Source organism: Macrobrachium nipponense, chromosome 20 (assembly GCF_015104395.2).
Source record: "Macrobrachium nipponense isolate FS-2020 chromosome 20, ASM1510439v2, whole genome shotgun sequence".
NCBI lineage: Eukaryota > Metazoa > Arthropoda > Malacostraca > Decapoda > Palaemonidae > Macrobrachium > Macrobrachium nipponense.
In genome coordinates, this window is record NC_061089.1 from 16065230 (window position 1) to 16092991 (window position 27762).

General features: G+C 41.3%; 1 protein-coding gene across 1 annotated transcript; it reads right to left on the reverse strand.

The window, feature by feature from the left end:
• Positions 1-2087: 2087 nt before the first annotated feature.
• Positions 2088-26618, reverse strand: LOC135222406 (dihydropteridine reductase-like). Its single transcript, XM_064260496.1, has 6 exons — positions 26400-26618; positions 22609-22711; positions 22283-22369; positions 21729-21869; positions 21360-21552; positions 2088-2429 (listed from the first exon to the last, which is right to left on the reverse strand). Exons 1-6 carry the CDS (start codon positions 26481-26483, stop codon positions 2330-2332), a joined length of 708 nt encoding a protein of 235 aa, XP_064116566.1. The 5' UTR covers positions 26484-26618; the 3' UTR covers positions 2088-2329.
• Between the last annotated feature and the right edge of the window lie 1144 nt (positions 26619-27762).

Here is a 27762-nt window from a genome sequence, read left to right on the forward strand (position 1 = left end):
TGTTCATCATCATTTTAAAAGGTGAGTTCTCATGCTTGTTTACCCTTGGAAGTTGTGAAATAGAAGCCTTTAGTAATGTAATGAACTTTATCTACAAGCTCTATTAATTAAAAGAAATTTGAACTTACTCTGAACTTGCAATATATTTTAGTTTTATTTTTGTAATATTTCAGTTACATGTTTTTTACTAATTTTATTTACTGGCCTTGGGAATTTACTCCATATATTTTGTTTGCTCAAATTTTTATTATGTTTTTAAGTAGTTATACAGGCTCAGTATTATATTTATCTTCATTTTAGTTCTTTCGTATTTGTTAAATATTGGCAAGACCCATATACATTCCAACATATTTTCAAGTACTGTACTCTACTGTAGTTTTTCTGTTTATAGTTGTTTCCTCATTTCATTCATTTTTATCAGGGTCATCTTTATTTTTATGAATTACATTTTCATGTATACTCACAATATATTTCTTCATTTAATTTTTTAGATGTTAACTATTTTTGTTTAAAGCCTTTTTCTTGTATGTATTTTCTTTATTATCTTGACTACTGAAATGTTATGTTACTATTTTTAAAGATATAGCCCAAAGAAAGATTTTCCATTAACTAACATCAGTGCAGTACAGTATTGTGCATTATACAGATGATGCATCAGTGTTTATGTTTTGGAAATAAACCAAACATTAGATACTACTGTATAATGAAACTGTATTGGTAATTAAAAAAAAAAAAAAAAAAAAAAAAAAAAAGTGCACACACACAGACAACACAAAGCAAAAACAGACAATGAACTGGGTAAAAGGCCGAGAGGGGACACACAACTCTCACCCAGGCGGTTAAGAAAAAGACTGAATGCAGTAGCGTGGGTGCGTGGCCTTTGACTGGTTTTCACCCGATATATGCACATATTGCCAGATCTCACAAGATTCCTTACTTTTCATCTACGATTTAAGCAGATTCAGCTAGGTGCTAGAAATTATCATATTGTTAAGACCTCAGGTTTGTAGCTATGAAAAATACAAATTGTCTTAGAAAATGTCATTTTTCCATGGTGGAAAATGTTTAGAACTGAAAGATGATTCTTTGCCAATGTGTTCCTAACCAAATTATTAAAGTACAGTATTGTAATGTTCTATTAGGTTGTCTGCAACTTTCTTATTGTGTAAAATCAGTTACATATTTACATTCACATAGTTTATTTATTTAACAAAGTTTGTAACTTATGATTTTACTGCATTAAAATGGTTAACATTTAATCAATGTAGATATGGCATCATTACACACACACTTGTTTAATTAGAGCAGTTTTGTTTAAGTTTTCACTGAAATTCGACATTAAAGGAAATTCAAAATAGTAAAGCTTTTCAGAATTTATTGGAACATCAGGAAAATGGAATGTTAAAGTTCATGACATCTGCCTTATCATGCTTCCACATGCAAAAAAACACTAATGCATATAGGGAAGCACAAGAACAATGCAAAAGTGTTTTCCACAGAACTCAAACACACAGGTGTTGGACATGTCATTCCATCAGGTTATATACTAAGTGTAATGTATTCTGAAATGCTTATAGTCAATATTACTCCAGAAAGCCGCAACAACTCTGATTTTTCATGTTGGTTAGAAATGAACATCTTACCACTTGATTGGGAAGCTCTGATGATGTTACTTTGCAACCATATGCTTCACATGAGTATACTGTATATACAATACACTAGTATTTTCCACAAGTCAATTCTGTGCAACAAGGCAATATTCCCCTTTCAAATATAAAAATAGATAGAACATTCATCTGTTAACATATCTAGGCACTTTTATAATCAAAAAGACAACACAGCTCTGATATCTAAGTACTAGTCTTAACTAACTAATATTCATTTGCTATTCATGTAGAATAGAGATTGAATACAGACTAATGTTTATTTGATTTGACTTCAACTAAATTACTACAGTATGTAGTATACAACACTGTAGTCCACATACAGATGTTAATATTCAGTAATGATATTTGAGTATTTGAGTTGGAGTGTGCGAAGAAAATGATGAATTTACCTACACTCAAAAGACAGTTGTACACACACTGAAGCTTTTTTATTTCAGCAATTGATTAATCTTGAAAACTTATAAATTAAAGGTTAAAAAAGTATGAAAATAATTCTGGGTTTGAAATCTCACCTTTGAAATATCACAACACAAACAACACATACTGTACTATTTACTGAATTGAATGATAATTGTAACAATTTAAAGTACTGGTATAAAACAATACAAAATACTGTCATTATGAAAAATTTTTAAAAACTAAAATGAGAAGTACACTGGGACTTATTCCATCACAAGCTCAGTCTTGTTGTCCTTTGTAATGAGTTGAATAAGACAGCCAGATTTTGGTCGATCATTCCCTTTTGTCCATTTAAGAAGGAGCCTGGTAAAGAAAGAACTTTTGTAAATAAATGATTCAAATACAATCTCTTTTAACAATCTTATCTGATTAATGGGTTTCAAATAAACCCATTAATCAAATAATACTTACTTCCATGGACCTGGAAGTCCAAGTTTTACTGGACTTGTAAAAGCCCAGATCCATAAAAATCACTGCATGCTTACTCCAGTCACTGGTACTGCCTATGCTGCAACCTCATTTTCCTGTTTTGTTTTATAATTATGAAAACAAGTTTCTTTCATCACAACCACATTAATTGTAAATTCTCAAGTGGGAGGAAAGTTTTAATGTTATACTGTGAACAGAAATTAACTTATCACAGTATGTACTCGATAGAGGGCATGAAGTAAAGAAAACTGATAGTCAAGCTCTTACATGCACACTTGTCATTGAGGTTACTCTAGTAACAGTACAAGCAAAGTCTGTAGGTGGTAACTGGTATTTAAATCTGTGATTGGTAATTGGTATTTGGCTACAATTGAGGCACTTTCTAGCAATATAAGACATGTAGGCCTTTACCCTGGATTTGTATGTCTCTTGACCATATCAGATACGTATGATTGTGAGTTAGGGCAAGATGAATGAAGAATCATACAATCCCCACTGCCTATAGCTATGAAATGACCCACCATGATGACTCGACCCAGCAAGAGCACATTAGATTTCAGTGAGTAGCATACCGTATGTGTATAATTTGGTAAAAAGCAAGGCGATGATTTATCGAAGCCTGTAAATACCATGTTTCTTTTAAATCTAATTTCTTTCATGCCCTGTAATTGAGAAAAATCTCAAGGTACGAGGTCTGATGAGGTTAGATGCTCTTCAGTTTTCCATAAATACACACACGCTTCTCATGTCCGGATGGAGCAACTGATCCTCACTGTTAGCAGTAACCTTGAACAAAGCTGAAATCACAAATAGAGTTACAAGTTATGTTCAGGAATCTCAGCCCAAAGGTCATGATAAGAGTGAGTTTTAGCCACTAAGTCAGATGAAAGGTAACACTTAGAGTCATGGCTCATCCCCGAAGCTGAAGTATCTGGATGAGCATAGCTTTTAAAAGCTTGATGTAAAAAATTCTACCAATGGCATGCCCGCCCCCTTCCACAGGTCTTGAAATACTAGAATGTCTAATGAATGCTCCAATGAGAGAATTTGTGATCTGCTCAAGGACTATGCTATGATGTTGCAAGTACCTGGGATAAACCTTAGGACTACCACCATGTTGTGTTCCTCATCTCAGATGAAGATTACTATCACTAGACAATAATGAGCATTGGAGTGAGTGCTTCTTTCATGTCTGAGACATGCTATGGCCATGGTATTGTTGAACCTAATGTTGACAATATTTCCCTCAAAGATAATTTCAATGCTTGGTTGCCTAAGAAAATGGCCTTCAACACCAGAAAGTTTATGATAACTATGTGCAGGGCCGATGTTCTGAAACCCAAATCCAGGTGAGCACCTCAACAGTGCGCTAGGGCAGCCATGGACATAGACCTTTGAAGCTGGCAGAACCAGAGGATTTGTGTCACCAGTAAAGATCTTTCATAGTCTCTTCTTAAGTCATAACTGGCCTATCCTAAGGCATGGTTGAAGCCAACCACCTTCTGGTATATTGAAAATGGATGAGTAACCTGTTATGAGGAGTTGGCTTTTCTATCAACACCAAGTGACATATCAAGATTTGCCAGGAGTTGACTGTCAGATAAGGGCTTCTCTAAAACTGTTGAATCTCCACCTGTAACCTCCCCATCCGACTGTCAGAAGGACCAACTGGCTCTTTCCTTGTTTGAATGACCATGCCAAGGTAAGTTGCCATTGTGTATGGCATTAAATACACCATCTTCCAATTAATCTGGTGACTCAAGGGAAAGCTAATTTGGAAGAGCTTAAATATTTTTACAATTCCTCTTGCAGATGGGTCATGAGCAACCATTTGTCCAATAAAGGCAGACAATAACAATGCCCTATACTGAAAAAACTGCCTATACTGAAAGAACTCAGTAAACTATAGTTCTATCCCAATGTTTTTAAAACACTTAGAACTGCCTGTATTTTGATAGTTCAAACACAAAAAATCCTCTAAAAATACTTATACCCGAGTATTTTAATAGTGCATTTAGTCATGGAAATGATAATGAAAATACAGTAATTAGTTAATATTTCTTGGTGAAAAATACTGTTAATAGGCAAATTTTCCACAAATAATGTGTATATATGTTTCACAGAGAAATCTGTGAATTATGAGACCATGAAAAGCAGGGATTGACTACAGTGTTTTTGGAACAAGCCCCCACTAGAGAAAGCACTATATTACTTAATAAATATTCTGGCCAAAACAGAGCAAAAACAGCCTTTCCTTGAAAAGAACTTGATACTGAAGGTACAGATATGAATTGTTTAAATTAACACCAAGTAAATGACTACAAAAGTAAAAAAAATTTTAAAATTTAACATTACTTCCAGTAATCCACAAAAGGATGCTGTACAGATGAGAGTTCAAACCACCCATAAAAAATAAATCATTTATTAATGGGTTCCTGGGAGGCAATATTAAGATACCAAGAAAAATAAGAATGAAGCAAAGGCAGTACCAGTGGCAAAACATAATGTATAGTGACAGTTTTCGGTATCATGATTGGTATAAGCGAGTCCCCTTAGAATGAGGATTGAGAGTCTATGAAAAAAGTTTATGTAATATGTTATGATTAATGAGATGGTGATGGAATAAAAATATTTTATACATTCAACTTACCTGTCAGATATATACTTAGCTATTAGACTTCGTCGCCCGACAGAATTTCGAATTTCGGCAGGAATAGGAACCATTCCTGTTTTCTATCAGATTTTCTCTGTCGGCGCTACTGGCAACAACGTTGTTGGTTTCTCCGGCTGGATTTCGTTTTTTGCATCGCAATTGATCTTCGTTTTGGACCTTTTGGTGACGTATTTGGATCGTTGTACTGGCATACGCTTTTGTGGACCGTTGTTTGGATTTGGATTGGATTTTTCTTCATGATGTCTGATTCTGGAAGTGTTGTGAGAATGTGTGTGAATGAGGGTTGCAAGTTGAGAATGCCGAAAGCCTCGGTTGATCCTCACACTGTGTGTAAAGTGTGTAGAAAGTATGAATGCTCTTTCGATAACACTTGTCACGAATGCGAGAGTTTGAGTGCTGAAGGGTAGAAGTCTCTAACTTCTTATTAGAAGAAGTTAGAAAGAGACCGGTTGAGGAAGTCTTCTTCCAAAACCATGCCTAGCTCTCTTTCTAGTGATGTGGTAAGTAATTTTGTACCCTCTTCTTCTATGATAAATGCTCCTTCTAATATTTCATTACCTTCACCGAATGTAGATCCTACGGATTCTGCATCAGAAATTGCAAATCTTAAAGCCGCCCTTAAGAAAATGGAACTTAAAATGGCGGCTATAAAAGGTAAACATAGTGAGTTAAATAGTGCTGTGGATAGTGATTTGAGTGTCCCCAGTGTAGTGGAGGGGGCGTCTGATCGGCTCCACAACGCTCCCAGGCCTAGACCTCTTTCAAGCTCCCAAGCCCAGAGGAGAAGGAATATCAAAAGCCGTACGGAGGTTGTGGAGAATCCCCACCAGTCAGACGTCTCCTTGGCAGATTCTGTAACACCTCAGACTGCCAGAGATCGCTACAGGAAAAGCATTCTCCGTGAGTGTTTCTCTTCATCGGAAAATTCGTCTCCCAAGAGAGGATGGAGATCTGCGGACCTTTCCTGTCCCCTGAAGAGGAGCTGGAAAGAAACTCGATTAAACTCGAGTCCTGAACAGTTTCCGGAGGAATTGCCATCGGAGAATAAGAAAGCAAAAAGTCTGTTGCTTTCTCCTGCGGATTCGTGGGAACCTGAGAAAGACCGTTCTCCTTCCCCTCCTTTAGACCCAAATAAAGAAACCACGAGAATCTTAAGAAATATGCAGGATTCAATCGCTTCTCTCGTTGGAGTCCTATCTAGAGGTCCTCCCAGAAGAAAGGATTTGTTTCTTCCAGTGAAGAAATCTAGAACTCCTTTATACAAGATTCTTCGGAAAGAAGTTTCTTCATCAGACAATGATTCTTCAGTCTCGTCAATCTTCCATAAACCTGCCAAGATTCGTACTCAAGTTAGGAGTGAGGCGCCAGCCAGGCGCGAAACTTCAGATGAGAGTGAAGATTCTATCAGGCGTAAAGAGTTTACCGAGGCGCCAGCCAGGCGCGAGGCGCCAGGTAGGTGCGAGGCGCCAGCCAAGCGCGAGGAGCCCACCAGGTACGAGGCGCCAGATAAGCACAAAGAGCTATCAAGGCAAGAAGCGCCAGCCAGGCGCGAGGCTCCTGAAAAGCGCTCAGAACCAGGAATAAGCGAAGCTCCATCTAGGCGCAAGGCGCCAGCCAGGCGCCAACCAGGCGCCTGTCAGGCGCAGAACGTCAGCTAACAGTGATTCTTCTTTAGGGAGTAGATCTCCTTCCAAGATTAACACTAGTAGAGTATGTCGAACTCCAGATAAAGTGATTGGACCTTCGAAAGTGACAGTTTCCACTTCGACCTCCCAGAAGAAATCAGTAGAAATGCAAGAGAAGACTTCTAGGTCTGACAGTCACTCTCCTGCTAGGAGTATTTCTCCCCGGGAAACTAGATCCCCGGATAGAGAGTCTTCCAAAAGAACTCGTTCCCCTACTAATTTGGAACTGGAGGATGTGTCGGAAGAGGAGATTTCGACCAGTGAAGGCCTTTCCAATTATAAGGTGCTAGCTTCACTTCTCCTGCAGGAGTTTGGGGATTCGTTAAGCCCTGCAGCTCCTCCTTCTCCTAGATCACTATTTTCTAGTACCAAGACACCGAAGTCCTCTTCATTTTTAAAGATGAAACCAGCAATATCCATGAAGAAGGCTCTTCAGTCATTGAATACATGGACGAGCTCTAAGAAAGAAGCTTTGAAAACGGTTTATTGCTCTCCCCCCTGCAAACTGGGAGGTAGGAGAGGCATTTGGTACAGAACGGAGGAAGCTATGGGACTTATGCTCCCTTCATCTGCAGAAGCTGATTTTTCAAGCCTGGTAGAGGCTTCTAGAAGACATTCTCTTAACTCGGCTAAAGCATATTGGAGCATGTCCGAGTTAGATCAGCACCTTAAGGGTCTTTTCCGTGTCTTGGAAGTTTTCAATTTCCTGGATTGGTCCCTTGGGGTGCTGGCTAAAAAGACCAAAGATCCAGACTTTCTGGATCCCGAAGTGTTGCACAGTATCTTATCCTGCATGGATAAGGCAGTACAAGATGGTTCGGGAGAGCTGACATCCCTCTTTGGGTCAGGAATAGTAAAGAAGAGATCTCTGTTTGGATCTTTCTTGACAAAAGCGGTTTCTCCTTCCCAGAGGTCAGCGCTCCTGTACTCTCCTCTGTCGGATTATCTGTTCCCTTCTCAGTTGGTGAAGGACATCTCACGGTCACTATCTGAGAAGGCAACGCAGGATCTTTTGGTACAATCTACCAAAAAGACTAGACCAGCAGTACCTGTTGCAAAGAAAACAGCTCGTACTCCTATTGTGCCCTTTCGTGGAGGCGCCTCCTCTCGACCACCAACGAAAAGAAAGGCTTCCGACAAGCGAGGAAGGTCCTCCTTCCGACCTTTTAAGAAGTCGAAGTAGCAACTACGTCCTCCAAACATCTGTAGGTGCCAGACTCCTAAAGTTTGTAGGAGCCTGGGCCTTGAGGGAAGCCGACCCTTGGACTTTGTCTGTTCTGGAGAAGGGATACATCATACCCTTTCTAGACAGACTACCTTTGTCAACATCTCCGAAGGAATTGTCGGCGAAGTACAAGGACCCTGTTCTGAGGGAGACACTTCTTCAGATGGTTACAACGATGAGGAACAAGGAAGCAATAGAAGAGGTACAGGATCCATACTCCCCGGGGTTTTACAACCGCCTTTTCTTAGTACCGAAAGCGTCGGGGGGATGGAGACCTGTCCTAGATGCGAGCATCCTGAACCAATATGTGGAGAAAAAGAAATTCTCCATGGAGACGTCTGCCTCGGTGCTTTCAGCCTTGCGTCCGGGAGATTGGATGGTCTCTCTGGACCTTCAGGATGCTTACTTTCATGTTCCAATTCACCCATCGTCGAGGAAGTATCTCAGATTTATGACACAAGGAAAGATCTACCAGTTCAGGGCCTTGTGCTTCAGCCTCTCCACGGCTCCTCAGGTATTTACGTACCTGATGAGGAATGTGGCCAGATGGCTGCATCTGGAAGGCGTAAACATCTCTCTGTATCTCGACGATTGGCTGATCCGAGCCAAGTCGGAGAAACAATGTTTGGAGGATCTGCAAGCAACATTGAAACTGACGCAATCTCTAGGATTACTCGTGAACCTCGAGAAATCTCAGATGATCCCCAGTCAGAACTTAGTTTATTTGGGGATTCGGATGGATTCTCGGGGTTTTCGGGCTTTTCCTTCCCAGGAAAGATTGGTTCGAGGAATTCAGAAAGTCTCAAACTTCCTAAGGAAAGAACGAAGTTCAGCGAGGGAATGGTTAAGCTTTCTGGGGACTCTTTCCTCCCTAGAACAGTTCGTTTCCCTAGGAAGACTTCACCTACGCCCGCTTCAATTCTTCTTAAGAAGAATGTGGAATTGGAAAGAGGGGCAACTTTCAGACACTTTCGCGATTCCCTTAGAAGTGAAGAATCACCTAAAGTGGTGGCTGGACCCTCTGGAAAAGAACGAGGGCATGTCTCTAGAGGTTCGGAACCCAGACCAAATCTTATTCTCAGACGCATCAGAGATGGGATGGGGAGCGACTCTAGGAGTAAGAGAAGTGTCAGGCTGATGGAAGAAGGAACAGGAAGCCTGGCATATAAACGCCAAGGAACTATACACAGTATTCCTGGCACTGAAGTTCTTCGAACCGGAGGTCAAAGATCAGGTGATACAAGTCAACGCAGACAATACCACGGCGTTGGCCTATATCAGAAAGCAGGGGGGGACTCACTCATTTTCCCTTTACGAGATAACGAGGGATCTGTTATCATGGGCAAAAGAGAGAAACATTACCCTCCTAACGAGATTCGTAAAAGGAGAGAAAAATGTGAGGGACAGACTCAGCAGGACAAACCAAGTTCTCCCCACAGAGTGGACTTTCCACGATCAAGTGTGTCAGAGCCTGTGGTCCTTGTGGGGCAGGCCACAGATAGATCTATTTGCAACATTCCTATCCAGGAGGATAGAGAACTGCTCCTCAGTGGAAGACCCGAGAGCGATAGCGGTGGATGCCATGCTGCTGAATTGGTCAGGCCTAGATGCCTACGCCATTCCCCCATTCAAGCTGCTAGGAGTAGTAATGAAAAAGTTTGTAGCATCAAAAGGGACAAGACTAACCCTCATCGCCCCGTTTTCCCTTGGCCCTCAAGATTGGTTCACAGAGGTACAGGAATGGACAGTGGACCCCCAGATCACTTCCAAACAGGATAGATCTTCTCAAACAACCCCACTTCGAGAGGTATCATCAAAACCTCCCCGCTCTCGCTCTGACTGCCTTTCGACTATCGAAAGACTTGTCAGAGCGAGAGGCTTTTCAAGCAAAGCTTCGAAAGCAATCGCTAGAGCCCGAAGATCATCAACTATTCGGGTCTATCAGTCGAAGTGGGATGTGTTCAGGAGGTGGTGTAGGAAGAATAAACTGTCCTCCTCCGATACCTCTGTGACCAATGTGGCCGATTTTCTGATATTCCTTAGAGAGGAATCCCAGTTATCGGTTTCCATTATTAAAGGCTACCGAAGCATGCTCTCTGCAGTTTTTAGGAACAGGCGCTTAAATTTAGCAGAAGACAAAGACCTTCACGACCTACGTGATAAGATCGTTCGAGACCTCTAAATCCATATCTTCTCTTACTCCAAGCTGGAATCTGGATGTGGTACTTAAATTCCTTTCATCAGAAAAATTTGAGCCTCCTCATCTTGCCTCGTTTAGGGATTTGACGAGAAAATGTATTTTCCCGTTTTCCTTAGCAACAGCTAAAAGAACGAGTGAAATCCAAGCCCTTGATTCTCGGGTGGGATTTAAGAAGGACGCAGCAATTTGTTCTTTCCAGACTCTATTTCTGGCCAAGAACGAAAATCCTTCAAAACCCTGGCCTAGGAGTTTTAAAGTGAAGGGTCTATCGAACTTGGTGGGAGAGGAAATGGAAAGAACTTTATGCCCTGTTAGAGCTCTTAAGTTCTATCTCAAGAAGAAGAAAGAACTAGGAGGATGTAAACAAAGTCTATGGTGCGCGGTTCGGGATCCAAAGAGACCCATGTCCAAAAATGCCTTAGCATTTTTTGTCAGGAGCGTAATTACTGAGGCTCATGACAAATGCACAGATGATTCTTTAAAAACTCTTCGAGTGAAGGCTCATGAGGTAAGAGCTGTGGCCACATCTTTAGCTTTTCATAAAAACATGTCTTTGAAAGACATTTTAAATGCGACTTACTGGAGATGCAATTCAGTCTTCGCATCCCACTATCTTAAAGATGTCAAAGTTACCTATGAGAAGTGCTTCTCTCTAGGTCCTTTCGTATCAGCGGATACAGTGCTGGGGCTTGGAACACATACCGATCCTTAAAATTTATATATTTTGTTTTTAAATTTGTACGTAAACCTCCCTTTTGAGATGGGTTCTTGGTTTTCTACTCGCAAGGGTGCTTGACGTCGCACAGGCGGCCGTTGCTTTTCTCAGTAAGGAACTGCGAATGTATCTTACAAGCTGGGTTGTACAAAATTTTTTTTTATATCTTTTTGTACTTTTACGTGATTTGTATGTTTGTGATTTGAGTTATTGGTTGTTTGCAAGGGGTTCGGGGATAACTCCTTGCAATCTTAGAACTAACACGGGTGTTAGGTTAAGGTGATCGGGATCGGTATTGTGCTCCTTGAATAAGGTTCTTGTCAAGTAAGTGGATCAGCACCCTTTGACATAGTCCTTCCAGGATCTGCCAAGTAAGCGGATAAGACCCCTTTGGCAGACCTACAAGAACTCTTAGCCATAGATCAATATCTCGCTGAGGCTCTTGAGACTAAGCAGACTCCTGGACAGTAACCATGAAGTCTTCAGTCTAATCAGGTAGGAACCAAGGTTTTAATTATTTATTACCTACAAAGTATGTTGTGATTTCTGTTTAAATCAGTTATTAGCTGTCTTTTACCCTCCTCCAATGGTGTGAATCAGATAAGTATATATCTGACAGGTAAGTTGAATGTATAAAAATGATATTGTTATGATACAATAAAGTTTTATGCATACTTACCTGGCAGATATATACAATTAATTGCCCACCCATCCTCCCCTCAGGAAACAGATGGTAGAGAGAAAATCTGATAGAAAACGGGAATGGTTCCTATTCCTGCCACCCAGCGGCAGAGCGGTAGATCACCTGACCTACCTGTAGCGTGTGCGCGAAATTCGAAATTCTGTCGGGCGACGGAGTCTAATAGCTATTTATATATCTGCCAGGTAAGTAAGTATAAAACTTTATTGTATCATAACAATATCATTTTTCATAAGGTGAAATTATACTTACAGATTTTTCTTATGCTTCATCTTTACAACTAAAGGAAACATGTTATTGTTATTATACAATTAAGTTTGTTCATACTTACCTGGCAGATATATATATAGCTGTATTTTCTGACGTCCGACAGAAATTTCAAAACTCGCGGCACACGCAGTGGGCGGCCAGGTGGTAGTACCCATTCCCGCCGCTGGGAGGCGGATATCAGGAACCATTCCCATTTTCTATTCATATTTTTATTAATGTCTCTGTCTCCTGAGGGGAGGAGGGCGGGCACTTTAATTATATATATCTGCCAGGTAAGTATGAACAAACTTAATTGTATAATAACAATAACATTTTGTTCATGCCACTTACCTGACAGATATATATATAGCTGAATCCCACCTTCGGATGGTGGGAAGAGACAGAATAGGATTTTTTAGGAAACTTAAATTAAGTAGATGATATACATCTTGGTTCCTTACCTGTTTGCAAAGTAGACTATGTGATTACTGTCACGTAAGGCTGCTTTTGCTTAATCACAGAGTTGCCAGCCAGGTGGAGACCTGTAGTGCTGGTGCGCTCTGGATGATCTGTCAACGGGTGCGAGACCTCAGCGTGACAAGATCATCGAGGCCATACAAATGAGGGCAACGAAGCAACTGACCACCACCTGACCAACTAATCACAAAAACCCCTTAAAACTAACTAAAGGATGGGAGATCTTCACATAAGACTCACCACAACCTAAAAACACAACAACCTAACTTAAAAACAAACCTAACTAAGGATAGGGAAAGAGCTACTTCCGGACCCAAAACTGTGTCCGCAGAAACGTATGGCCCCAGTGCATTACAATCGTCATAGATCGTTCTCACATCCCTTAGGTAATGTGAGGCGAAGACGGAGTTACTCCTCCAAAAGGTGCAATCAAGGATGTCCTTGATTGACATGTTCTTTTGGAAGGCAAGAGAGGTAGCGACGGCTCGTACTTCGTGCGCTTTTACTCGGAAGAGGCTCAAATCAGTCTTCTGGAAAGATGAATGAGCCTCCCGAATGGTGTCCCTTAGAAAGAAAGCAACAGCATTCTTCGATAAAGGTAACTCTGGTCTCTTTACAGAGCACCAGAGGTTACCTGAGGGACCTCTTACCTCTTTCGTTCTATGCACGTAGAACTTGAGAGCCCTGACCGGGCACAGGACTCGCTCTGGTTCTTGGCCCACCAGACTTGACATACCCTTGATCTCGAAAGACTTCGGCCAAGGGTTCGAAGGATTTTTCATTCTTCGCCAAGAAAGTTGGGTTCAACGAGCAGACAGCATTGTCCCCTTTGAATCCCAATAACTTGCTAAACGCTTGAATTTCACTAACTCTCTTAGCCGTCGCAAGAGAAGTTAGGAAAAGAGCCTTCCTTGTCAGGTTTCGAAGAGACGCTGTCTGAAGCGGTTCGAAAGTGCTTGACATAAGGAATTTAAGGACTACATCCAGGTTCCATGATGGAGGTCTCATTTGAGGAACCTTCGAGGTCTCGAAAGACTTTAAAAGGTCATGAATATCCTTGTTGTCAGACAGGTCGAGGCCTCTGTGCCTAAAAACCGCTGACAACATGCTTTTATATCCCTTGATGGTAGGGACCGCTAATTTCTGCACATTCCTGAGAAAGAGCAGAAAATCAGCTATCTGGTTCACAGAGGTCGAGGAAGAGGAAACTCCCTCCTTTTTACACCATGCTCTGAAGGAAGCCCACTTCGATTGGTAAACAGCTCTTGTGGAAGCACGTCTCGCATGTGCGATTGCTCTCGCAGCTGCTTTTGAAAAACCTCTCGCTCTGGCCAACTTTTCGATAGTCTGAACGCAGTCAGACCCAGAGCGGAGAGGTTTTTTGGTGAAACCTTTCGAAGTTGAGGCTGTTTGAGTAGATCTTTCCTCCAGGGCAATGTCCTTGGAAAGTCTACAAGGAAAGACATGACCTCTGTGAACCATTCTCTCGCTGGCCACATCGGAGCGATCAGGGTTAACCTCGTCCCTTCCGAGGCCGCAAACTTCCTCATGACTTCCCCCAGAATCTTGAATGGTGGGAAGGCGTATAAGTCTAGGCCCGTCCAATTCCAAAGCAAAGCGTCTACCGCGATTGCTTCTGGATCCAGGACCGGGGAGCAGTAAAGAGGAAGTCTCTTGGTCCTTGACGTTGCGAATAAGTCGACCAGTGGACGTCCCCACAACGTCCACAGGTCTCGACAAACGTCTACGTTCAAGGTCCATTCCGTCGGTAGGACTTGGTCCCGACGACTGAGAAGGTCTGCCCTGACGTTTTGCACCCCTGCAATGAATCTCGTCAGGACAGTCACCTTTTTTCTCTTTGCCCACAGCAGAATCTCTCTCGCTAGGGAAAAACACGTTCTGGAGGGTGGTGTTCCTCCCTGGTTCTTTAAATAAGCGAGTGCTGTGGTATTGTCCGAGTTTATCTGAACAATCTTGTTCTCCAAAACTCTTTTCGAAGAACTGCAGGGACAGAAATACTGCTGCCAGTTCTTGACATTTATATGCCAGGCTACCTGTTCCCCTCTCCAGGAGCCTGACACTTCCTTCCCCCCTAGTGTTGCTCCCCATCCTGTGATGGAAGCGTCTGAAAACAACACTAGGTCGGGGCTCAGAAGACTTAGGGACACGCCCTCTTGAAGCTTCTGAGGGTCCAACCACCATCTTAGGTGGTTCTTGATTGGAAGCGATATTCTCAATATGGCATTGAGATCGTCCTTGGCCTTCCACTCGTCCGCAAGGAAAAATTGGAGAGGCCTGATGTGCAGTCTTCCCAAGGAAACAAACCTTTCTAGCGAGGAAATGGTCCCCAGCAGACTCATCCATTCCCTCGCCGAGCAAGTCTCTTTCCTTAGAAAGGCTGAGATCTTTTCTAAGCCTAGCCGCTGACGTTCCTGGGACGGAAACGCTCGAAAAGCCACTGAATCCATCTGAATCCCCAGATACACGATGGACTGTGTTGGGGTCAGATGCGACTTTTCGAGGTTGACCAGAAGTCCCAGGGACTTCGCTAAGGCTAAAGTGAACTGCAAGTCCTTCAGACACTTCTCTCTCGACGACGCTCTGATCAGCCAGTCGTCGAGGTACAGGGAAACTCTTATTCCCGAAGAGTGTAGCCACCTCGCTACGTTCTTCATTACTACTGTGAACACCATCGGAGCCGTGGTCAGTCCGAAGCACATAGCTCTGAACTGCCATACTTTGTTGTCTAAGACAAACCTTAGATACTTTCTTGAAAGAGGGTGGATCGGGATGTGAAAGTACGCGTCCTGCAAGTCTAAGGATACCATCCAGTCGCCCGGTCTCAACGCTCCCAGAACAGAATGAGGCGTCTCCATCGTGAATTTGTTCTTTTCCACGAAAAGATTGAGCCTGCTTACATCTAGAACTGGACGCCAACCTGACGACTGCTTCGGTACTAGGAAGATTCTGTTGTAAAAACCTGGCGACCCCAGGTCCGCGACTTGTTCCACCGCTCTTTTGTCGATCATCTGCTGAAGGAGATCGGACAATACTTTCTTCTTTTCTCCCTGATAGGATGGAGAAAGGTCTCTGGGAGTCGTAGAAAGAGGAGGCAGATCTAAAAAGGGGATCTTGTACCCCTGCTCCACGATCTTGAGGGACCAAGAGTCCGTGTCTCTCTCTCTCCACGCTCCCGCAAAAAACTTCAGTCTGGCTCCGACTGGTGTCTGAAGGACATGCTTTTCACTTGGAAGGCTTTGTCTTAAAGGAAGCTCTTCCTCGTGAAAACTCCCTCGAGGAGCTGCTCTCGAGGGGGGAGCCCCACGAAAGGGCTTTACTTTCTTCGGCGGTCGAACCGCAGCTGAAGAGGTTGAAGGTACGGCTGACCGTCTTGTAGACTGGGCCAAAAGGTCCTGAGTTGCCTTCTCTTGTAAGCTGTTCGTCAGGTCCTTTACCAAAGTCTGGGGGAAGAGATGGTTCGAAAGAGGCGAAAACAGCAAATCCGCTTTCTGAGCTGGAGTCACCGAACGAGCTGTGAAGTTGCACAGCAAAGCTCTCTTTTTTAATAAAGCCGTTCCAAAATGAGATACGAGCTCCTCCGAACCATCCCTGACGGCTTTGTCCATACATGCTAACACGCTGGACAGCTCCCCCAGACTGAGAGATTCTGGGCTTCTCGCTTGCATATCCAGAACTCCCAAACACCAGTCAAGGAAGTTGAAGACTTCCAGCGTCCTGAGCAGACCCTTCAAATGATGGTCAGTCTCCGACGCGGTCCATGTTACCTTAGCAGAGGGTAAAAGCGACCTCCTCTGCAAATCCACAAGGCTGGAGAAATCTCCTTGAGCCGAAGAAGGGATACGAACTCCCACTTCATCTTTGGTTCTATACCAAATGCCCCCTTTTCCACTAAGTCTAGTTGGAGGCAAGGCGAAGGTCGTCTTGCCTTGGTCTCTCCTTCGTACCATCCAATCCTGGAGCTTTTTAAAAGCACGTTTCGTAGAGAGAGAAGTTTTCATCTCTACAAACTCCGGGGTTTTTCCAGTTTTAGATGAAGAAAACTGCGAAGGAGGAGACTTGGGAGCTGCGGGCTGAAATTTGTCTTCAAAAGAAGAGCGCAAGAGTCGTACGAGGACTTTATAGTCCGAGATAGACGGGGCTGTAGCCGGTTCCTCTTCAACCGATTCAGCCGAACTACTTAGCTCTCCTTCTTCTCTAAACGGAAGAGGAGACCGTCTGTCAGGAGAGGGCGTCCTGATGTCAGGTCTTGGCTTGATCAAAGGACCCCTATCCTTGCTAGAGGCAGCCTTATTTCGGCTGTCTTCTTTATGACGCTTACTGCTCGATGAAGGTAGAGCGTCCTGAGGAGGACGAGCGTCCTCAGCGCCTTCCGCAGCAGTCTCACCTGCCCGCTTCTTCGCTGGCATACGTGCCTGTGCGCGTAAACTAGCGTCTGGGGGTAAGACTTCTTGGTCAGAATCCCCAAAAACGTCATGAAAGGCGGCCTGAACGTCCTGGCGATTTCCTGCCAAAGCGTCCTGCGGCGTCCTGGTGAGCGTCCTGCCGAGCGTCCTGTCTAGCGTCCTGGCGAGCGTCCTGACGAACGTCCTGCCTAGCGTCCTGCCAAGCGTCCTGACGAACGTCCTGCCTAGCGTCCTGCCAAGCGTCCTGACGAGCGTCTTGACAAGCGTCCTGACGAGCGTCCTGCCGAACGTCCTGCCGAACGTCCTCGTAAAGAGCGTCCTCCTCAAAAGCGTCCTGACGTAACGTCCTTCTAGAGGACGAACGAGATCGGCGAATCGCCGAAGGAGAAGAGATCGGCGAACGAGACGAAGTAGGTGAAGGAGAAGGAGACTGCTTAGTCCTCTTGACAGGCAGTCTAAGGTCCTTCCTCCGCTTAGGCTCGACTGCTGCTGGGCGAGTCCTCTGAGCCATAAGCGAGGATAGCTGGTCCTGAAGGGACAAAAGAATGTTCTTCGTTGGGGACGAATGAACAGAGGCAGCAGGACTGATCCTGTGAGAAGACGAGGGGCGAGGGGACGCCTCCTTCCTTCTCACAGGTACAGCTACCTGCTTCTCAGGTATACGCGCCTGTGCACGCAACCTAGCGTCCTCATCGGAGGAGATCCTACCTCTCTTCTGAGGCGGAAAAACGTCATACGCGTCCTCCGACGAAAGCGGCGAAAGAGACGTGAAGCGTCCTCCGCACGAAACGTCCTTTTCAAAGGACAAGAGTCTCTCCGAGCGCTCCTTAAACCCCTTGCGGGGAGGACGCTTCGGAGGACGAAAAGCACTCTTTCAGGACACGCGCTCGTGCACGGTCCTTGGCAGCCTGGGTCTTTGCTACAGGGTCTGCCGAAGGGACGCCAGATCGGTGGGAAGCCCCCGTAACCCTCTTGCGGCTTTCGACATACCTACTCCCTGGGTCTTGGGAGTCTGATAGAGGTCTAGGCCTAGAGGCATTATGGGGCCGATCTGACGCCCCCTCCACAACACTGGGGGCACGGTCACACACTTGCACCGAGCCAGTTTCTAAGGCTTTCACTTTGGTCTCCAGAGTGCGAAGAGACTCTAAAATCAGAGAGAGCGCATTCGCTTCTCCCGACACAGAATCAGAGCCCGAAGGCAACACAGGTTTAGGGGTTGTAAACACTACAGGTGTTAATGCAGGAGAGATGTTAGTCTTACCTTTGGAAGAACCACTCCTGGAGGAAGACCTCCTGATCCTATCGCGCTCCAATTTAAGGCGATAGGACTCATAAACTCTCCATTCATCATCGGTCAATTTCTCACATTCATTGCACCGATTATCAATCAAACAATTAAGCCCCCTACAACTCATACATACGTACTGTGTGTGGGTCTACCGATGCTTTCGGTAGCCTCACCTTACAATCAGCCCTCACACACACTCTGAAACTCACAACACTTGATCCAGACATATCTTATATAGAAAAGTCAATCCAAAATCAAAAAACGGTCCACTATCGCGTATGCCAATTCAACAATCCAATTCAATACCAAAAAAATCAATCAGATACTTAAAAGCGAGTCAATTTCCAAAAAATCCTGAGCAGAGGTCTGTAAACAGATGTTTACCGACCGGCGACAGAAAAAAATATGAATAGAAAATGGGAATGGTTCCTGATATCCGCCTCCCAGCGGCGGGAATGGGTACTACCACCTGGCCGCCCACTGCGTGTGCCGCGAGTTTTGAAATTTCTGTCGGACGTCAGAAAATACAGCTATATATATATCTGTCAGGTAAGTGGCATGAACAAACAAATTTTTCAATAGTTAATAACAGACGTCCTGGAATTTGAATATAAAAATTTAGACCAAAGGCTAAGCGCTGGTTAAGAGAAGTTGGAAGAAAGAAATTATGAATGGAGGTACTGTATACATAAAGTATTAAAAGGAGTTAAAGAAGCTCAGGGCTGAAGGGACACTGCAAAGAAACTCAAGTAATACTGTATATTGATAGTGTATACTGATAGCACTACCTCCCTATGGGGATAACTGGCTTCTTGCTAAATTTTATCTTGAGGAGAAATAAACATGAAAAAAATCTGTTGAAATGGATTTGTGGCAAGAAATAATTGTTTATCTCTTGAGAAAACTACTATATAGATCTATATCATATCTAGATGCTTGATACCTCATCAAAGCTTTGTATAGTTTAGAAATAAAATTCTCTTCAATAACCATGAACTGGAGCTCTAGTACGTTTTGAGCACTTGCAGCATACTGGTGGGGTTAGACAATCAGCCTTTTAGCTGACTACGTAGTGACTCACCACATCATCTCTCACTGCTGTATTGTGGAGGCCAGCAGTCCCTATTATAGCAGATTTAATTAATTCCTTTCCTTTCATATTTTCTCTAGGTCCTACAATCTTCCATGTTTAAGTTTAGAGTTAATGGTTTTGCTTTATGCCTTGGCTAAATAAGGGAAATGAACTATCCTTGCTGTCTGTCACTTAAATAAACAATTTCTGCCATGAGACATAAATTTACATCTGTGTGTTATAACAATCCAGCCAGTGATCTTTTTGTTAAGACCTGCACTGATAATCAGTGTTGTTTTGATGCCAAAATCATAACTTCAGTCAATTCTGTTTAAGCTCATACTATTAGTAAGTAAGAGGAATTCTTTTAGGTGCTGTGAGTACCACATCAATCCCATGAATAAGGTTTCTATGACTTGCAGTCACTAACTGTAAAAGAAATGGACAACAGGATGTTCCTTACAAGAGGTGTGTTCAGCAGACTTTAGAGGTGGAAAACTAACCACTGTATGGGAAGGTGGCCCTGTGATTTCATCTTCAAGAACCCATGCTGTTCACAGGTGCTTCATATAGCTGGGGAGCTAACTTTCTTAATGTACTGATAAGACTTTGCTCAGCAGAAGACCGACTGCATAAACTGCCAGCTGTCTTCTATGAACATCAGCAAGTAATTGAGCTATTAGAGAGGGAAAAGGTCTGAGAGTCAATTTACGATGATCTTAAGAGGATTTTTTTTTAAGCAGAAGAATGAGGAAGCCCTCAATAATCTCTAGGTATCACTTATATATAAAGTATGCAATAGTCACAGAAACAGTAAACTGCAAACCAGGCCCCACAATTGGTGTGATTCTTACATGACAAGTTTTGCAAGGAAATTCTGAACCTAAGAATTTCTCTAAAACTGAAATTAAAAATTTTTTGTCTTGTTAGATCCTCAAGTTGTTCTAAATTTGTACTGACGCCGGATTGTATCTTGTGTTCATACACGGAAAGAATAAATATAGTACTGTAATTTTTATATATTTTATAATGTTACTTTACTTATGCCAATTCCTGTACTCCAGTACTCATGAGACAAAACATCAAAGAATTTGCCAAGATCTTGCTCTTTCAAGGAATAAAAGATGGCCCCCAAGTGGGATAAATCCCCAGTCCCTTGTATCTTTTCTCAAGGAGTCAAATCAAACTAAAAGCCAAATTCTATTGATATTTCACATAATGCTTTTCTTTATTTCAGCAGTGCTAGTGTAGATTTCTCTTCCATCATCTTTTGAGTAATTCCTTATTTGAGTTACTACTAAACTCAGGCTTGTACTGAGAGGGGGTGGGGTCAAATGACCTCCCCAAAATTTCTGGAAGTCTATATTTTCTGTGACTATCTTTTTCATTGGCCTGTACTTACAAAGTAATAAATATCAATCTTTTGTTTTTTGGCGTCTTTTTTTTTTATATAAATTTTGTTATTAAACATTAACATCAATTTTTAGTAGTAGGAAATACAAGAGTGATAATAGGAATATGATATAGGCCACCATATTTGTAAGTGATTTTACGTAAAATTCTGTTAACCAAAGTAAGTACTTTGAATAACATCTAATCGGGTAGAATGGCATAGACTGCATACCCAATTTTTTTCTTAATGCAACTAAAATAACATTTTCAATTATTTCATCTTGTATATACCTATATATGCAATGACATTTATAGTAGAAAAGGCCCCTCCCCCCGACAAAAAACTCTGGGTACAGGCATGAAACTATAATTTTAAACAGCATGATTCTCTCTCCTTCCCAATGATTGCCTCTGTCCTAGCCTTGAAGGTGAGCTAAAAGCACAGGTTGTTATAGTGAGCAAGTCAAGTTCGGTATCTAGCCATGACAGATGAATGGATTGTAAAATAATGGGATGTATCTGAAAGAAACACTATTTAACCATTCAAGGTTCTTTAAGCAAAATGCTTTAGCTAGATAAAGAAAAGATCAAGAATAGAAAAATGCTATTCAGTGTCATTTTAACAAACCCTTGTTCAAAGCAGTACTATTACTCATTATTATCCCGAGGACAAAGATTCAAAGCAATGCTGAATACTTACGCTGAAATGTAGTCGAGAGAGGTCCATGTTGAGAAATCAGCTCCAGACATCCATTTCCTGTTCATGGGTGTGTCCAGCGTTATAGGGAGGATAGCAACAGCAGTAGCACCACTTGGTAAACCTGAGTTCTCTTCCCCCAGACTTTTAGTCAGCTGATGAACAGCTGCCTTTGCTATGCCATATCCAATCATCCCTGGAGGATATGAACACGATGAGACATTACAAATATCATACAGTGATTCTTGTGGATATAAGATGGCACTGCCTTCTTTTACCAATACATGGTACACCATGCTGGCACCTATCATTTGTAGAACTAATACACTACCTATAGACACATTACATAAGGCATACAGAACAGTGTCTTACCAGGGGTTCCCTTCATAGCAGGCTGGGCTCCTGGAAGAGAGACAAATCCACCTTCCTTCAGAAATTTGGCAGCAGCCTGAGCTGTAATAGTTGATGACCAGACACTTTGTGACCACATGAGTTCACAGTTCTTCAAAAAATCTGTTGATCAACGTTACATTTCAGTGTTTTCAGTTGTAAATAATAAACAATGTCAGTGTAGGCAAATCATCTAATAAAATGACAGAAACTTAAGGCTATGGTATGTAAGTCTGCAGTAGTACCTATAAGGATCTTTGCAACTTCCAAATCTATTTAGAACAAATGTATGCTCACCATATATGTTACAATATGCAAGATATCTGAGGTCATCTTGTTATTTAAGCTAATGAACCGTTATAAGTTTTACAAATTCTACACAATGCAATCTTAATGAGCATTCAAATCAAACTGATATTCTACTTCCATGCACTAAAGAGAACCTCACCAATTAAACATGTGACAATTATTTATTCAGTTCATCAGTTAGCATTCATACTTCACCTACAATACAGCTGCCAAAATCAACATTTTACCTTTATGAGCAGCATTTCCTCCAGCCCAGCCTCCAGCAACATTAATGATAGCATCAAGCTTTTCATCACCAAGTGCTTCTTCAAGACCTGCAGATAAATACGTATATACTAATTAGAATTTCATGAGCACTACTTACCTACATTTCACTGATTTAACATATGTAGGTATACATATGGCCAAAATAAAACACTAAGCGATTATTAATGGTAAATGAAATCCCCTTACATTATATTCAGAAAATACGGTTTTAAATTACACAGAACAATATAATAATTATAATTACAGTGCTGTGCACTGCTACACACTTAGTGACCATGTTACATACCTTTCATAACTGTGGCTGCCTGTGTTGACCAGTCTGCTTCTTTTGAGACAATAATACTTGTGTCTGCTTCATCAACATTTGCCAGGTCAATTACACCTACCCACTGCAAGAAACAGAAATGTTACTTGATGAAAAAAAAAAATAGATATCACAGTTCTTCAGTAAGCAAAGAGAAAAGGCAGTTAAGCTTCTAAGTCACACTGAGGATCACAGCATTTCTTAACTCCAATAAGTCTAATGTGGCTCAGTGCCCCAGGAAGTGGAATATGCGTCCCCTCGGGACTTAAAGTAGAAACAATTCGGTTGATTTTCCAAAAAGACTGTTAGTAGAATAATTTTTCCAAAAGTGTTAGCATAAATTTGCTTTTTGACATAATTATTTTAGCTAACAACTGCAACGCAATTTGACATTTTTCGTGTTAGCAAATCACTGAATGATAGCAACCTTTTCACCATTACTTCTAAGTATCTCCACATTTCTCACCCTTCTTGCTCCACGTACCCTAAGCAAACAGTCCACCGCAACAGCTTCCACTTTTTTTTTCCTTGCATTAGCATGAAATATCCACATTCTGACTTCCACTTCAGCCCTGGAACATCCATAGACAACTGAAGTCTTCTCAGTCTATTGCACACACCCTGCTACATCTTTTCTTGCTTCACCTATTCTGTGACTGCCTCTTCTCTTGCTCTAACTCATTCGTTGTATTTACTCCAAAACACCTATGTGAATCAAACTGTTCTTCCATTCTTCAACCAATCATTGCCCATCTTCCTAGTTTCCCTTTACCCTCAAAACTGTTTATTCTGCAGTTCCATCTCTATCATCTGTAAATGTCTACCATTTCACATTCCATTCATCATTAATTTTTTTTTTAATCCTACATCTCTGAATCTATATCTTCCATCATAAAAACATCATCTTGTTCTTAGCAACTTATCTTCATATCACACATCTACAACACTTTTCTGTAATATGATTCTCTCGCTTCCATCTGTACACACACACACACACACACACACACATACATACATACATATATATATATATATATATATATATATATATATATATATATAGCACGTTACAATGAACATTCTCATTACTTCCGTTCCTTTCGAATAATGAACAACTAACATTCTTCATTCCCATAATAATAATAATAATAATAATAATAATAATAATAATAATAATAATAATCATCATCATCATCATCATCATCATCTCATCATCATCCATACAACGACTAGGTATGAAGTGTGTCAAATTGGGTTGAGTCTGCACTATGTAAAACTCTGGAATGTCTTGTGTGTGTGTGTGTGTGTGTGTGTGTGTGTGCGTGCGCGCGCCAGGCAAGATTTCAAGAGTCATGTTGAATGCACCATTCTCGCAGGCTGAGGCTGCCCAGCTAATTGTAAATGCCTAGGCATCCTCTGCTTTAATAATGTCAGTAAAATTTGATTAAAATTAACGAGAGACCTTCACATCAATTTTATCCTGTTGTAATTTAGCAACAGTCAGACATGGTATACCTACGAATGTCTTAATTATGTTGATATAAGAGTATTAATTAGAAATTAGGAGTCTCATATCAAGATGACAAACGCCTGCCTTGCTACACGCTCTCAGAACACCGGGTGTCTATCCACCTTAAAATGCCAAAATTATTCCAAAATCTTCAATGTAGCCCCAAGAGGAGTCCATAAATAAACCGATGAGGACTACTGGTTCCTTGCGCCCCAGGATAGCCCTCCCAAGGTCAGACACAAACACGCCCACCCTGCAGCCAGGAGCACTCCTTAACCACACACACACACGCATGCCAACCTTTTAGAATCCTCTACGGCAGGTTTGATGGTGCTCCTTTAAGATCTAGGTTGAACTACTCGACTGATCTTCTCTTTTATATACAGCATAAACATAACTGACTGCATCACTATAGTAATGCAACATTTCTCTCCAATGCTAAAAAAACGAGAGGGAAAATTGCCATTCATGCTTGCGAATAGTACTATTTGCTCTAAATAAAAACAAATGCTTACTCTAAATAAAAACAAATACTTACATGTCTGACTGTTGCTAAATTACAACAGGATAAAATTGATGTGAAGGTCTCTCGTTAATTTTAATCAAATTTTACTGACATATTTGGCAAATTTTATACATTGTACATTAATAATATATACATTCTTTCTGTATCTATGAAAATTATTTATTAGCTCGCTTCTTCGTAGTAAATTAAGCTTAATATACGAGTACATCGCACAAGTAAAAATTACTTTAGGAACAGATAAAAGAAAAAGAAGAAAAACTAAAAACAGGTCGAAATGCGAACAATGTTGAAAAATAAAATAAAGATACAACTTACGTAACTGGGTAGAAACAGTGAAAAAAATGAATGAGGTAAGCTACAGCATAACCTATTCTCAAGGCTGGTAACAGCCTTCAGGGCATTTCTCGGAATGAACATTAGGAGAAAGAAAAAAATGAGAATGATCATCAGTTGATAAATGGATAAAGGCGTTTGTGGGAGTGGAAGACATAGGAGGAGATAGGACTTGATAAACTTCTCAATCACTCTCGGTAGAGGAGTAGAAACACAGGCTGCCTCATTAAGGACATAAACTATAGGCTCATTTACAGCAGTGTGGAAAGAGTGACATGTATGTATTACTTGAACATACAATATATAAAAAGCACATAAGTTATATAAATACAATTTTAGCATCTCTCACTCTACAGAATGTAATATAAAGCCTCCATTGCAGAGTTGATGATGCATTTAATGGTCTTGCATCCACTTACCCCTAAAGAAGGAGAATGTTCCAGCCTGCATGAAATGGTACTAATAAAATAATCGTATTGTATAGCTAATATACATGCATTTGCACAGTACTGTCACACATGCGCATCGTCCTATGGTTTAGACACACAAATTACGTTTCTTATTTGTAGTAGACACTAAACCAACTGTGCAAAAAGAGAAAGCAAGTCTTAACAAACGGTCTTCTAACGACTTTGATGTTCTATGACAAATGTTACCACTTGAGATCTAAATTTCTCTCCCTTAGGCTGAAAGGTAACCAAAATTTCTCCCCCTTGAGAGAGAGAGAGAGAGAGAGGAGAGAGAAGAGAGAGACGAGAGAAGGAGAAGAGAAGAGAGAGAGAGAGAGATTGCAGCTCTATGATATTTAATACATAATTCTCTAAAACAATGCACCATGAGGTCAGCAAGGAAGCAGATAAGAACACCCGGTTCATGAGGGACATCAGTTATTTCATTTGTTGTTACGATGAAAAATTCTATGGATATAAAACAACGGCCTACATACTGATGACGATACGTATATACTGTATTCATATTTATTCCGTACCCTGCAATAATAATAATAATAATAATAATAATAATAATAATAATAATAATCTAGAGTAATTCTCCAAAACAACAACGTTTCTGTCGCAATGCTGTCATCGCCATTAACAAAAAACGGACATTACTACAATGAAGAACTTGAGTGAGCTGCTATCATTGGATGTCAAGGTACCGGCGATTTTTGGCTACCGTGACGTCGACTACCTAATTGGGGTGTGTTCGCTGTCATAGCGAACATAGGCCAGTAAGAAATTCAGTCCAGGATATGACACTGAGCTATTCTATATGATTTATCCTCAGGATTTACCAGTCAGTACTGAAGATTGAAATGGAAATTAAAGAATGTCAATATGACAAGATGAGCTATTTAACGCTCAGAGGCAACAGTTATTTAGTAAACTGAGATAATATACTCACATAATTATGAAGTTTAAAGTAATTCACGACATTAGCACCCAGGGCACCTCGACCTCCATAAACGATAACTTTCCCAACGACCATTTTCACAACGAGAGAGCCACACACAAAGCTAAATCACACTAGATGGATTGGAGATGAGCTTGTCGACGGTAACCAGCTACTCCGACAGACAAACCACAGCTGAGAGTCTTCTGATAGATTACCGTTCGTTCGTCTACAACCAGCAGACGATAGGAGGGCTGCCAAAAGGCGCTACACTTATTCATATATTATAACATGTATCAGAGCCACCTTAGGACTTCCGTTTTCATGTATAAATATTTTTTTGTATATTATCCATATTTTTAACGTGTTAATCGACATTCATCTCGATACTTTAAGAAAGGCAGATTTGGTTTACGATTATCCAAACAACTGAAAATGTCCGATTTTTAGCCCTATTAGTAATATCTTATACATTTAAGAAGATGAATTGTCTGAAGAAGTTAAATCGCGCATCACTTCCAAGATTAGAATGGTCTGGTCTTAAACATATTTTGTATAAATAGACAAATTGTCCAAGATATGCAGATAAAAAGGGTGGGTGCGTTTAAGCTGAAAATGAAGCTTCTGTGTGACGTCACGTTACTGAGACGCCAACCAGCATGGAGGTATCTGCGTCGACAAAGCTATATATAGAACTGGTTTATCCCACGTTGCTTATTTCTCGCTTTGTATATCTTCAAAATTATTTCTGTTTTACTCCCGTACGTATGTGTAATAAATATGATACAACATGCAAGTATGACTAACCTTAAAATTATTTAATATAGTTAGACAGTTTGTGTATCTGCATCAAGTACTGTGTTGACCTTTGCTGGTGTTCCGATTGACCAAGATAAGCAACGTTGGGCCTGATCAGAACTTGGATGGGTGATTGGCAACAGCAAGAAATGCAGGATTCTTGCTGCGCTTAAGCACCGGAACCACTTGAGTTCAGTGGCATGAGGCTAACAAATATTTCCAACATTTATCGTCTATCTCTGTCCATCTATATCTTTCTCTCAATCTATTCCAACACCATATTCTCAAGTTTCTTTCAACGATACGATACAATTGTTAAGCTTTAAAAAATAGAGAAAATAATCACTAACTGAAAGCATAACAAAGGATATTTATCAAGACCTTCAACTATTTGCAGAGTTATAAAGGCCAAAGCATGAGCCTTAGTTTTATCAAAAGTAAAGAACAAAACAGAGTAGACGAAGGTCCTTATTACCTGGGAAACTAATGAAGATATACAAGATAAGAGGTGACTAAGAGGCAGTGATGCTCTTTTGATTATCATATTGTTTAGATGTGTAAAATGGCTGACACTGCA

What these genes read in the sequence shown, in the direction of transcription:
- LOC135222406 (XM_064260496.1), bottom strand. Translation starts at nt 26,483, where the DNA reads ATGGTCGTTGGGAAAGTTATCGTTTATGGAGGTCGAGGTGCCCTGGGT. An exon ending in GGCAGCCACAGTTATGAAAG is followed by an intron (nt 22,370 to 22,608) that starts GTATGTAACATG and finishes ATTTATCTGCAG; the next exon opens with GTCTTGAAGAAGCACTTGGT. An exon ending in TCTCTCGACTACATTTCAGC is followed by an intron (nt 2,430 to 21,359) that starts GTAAGTATTCAG and finishes TTTCTTTACCAG; the next exon opens with GCTCCTTCTTAAATGGACAA.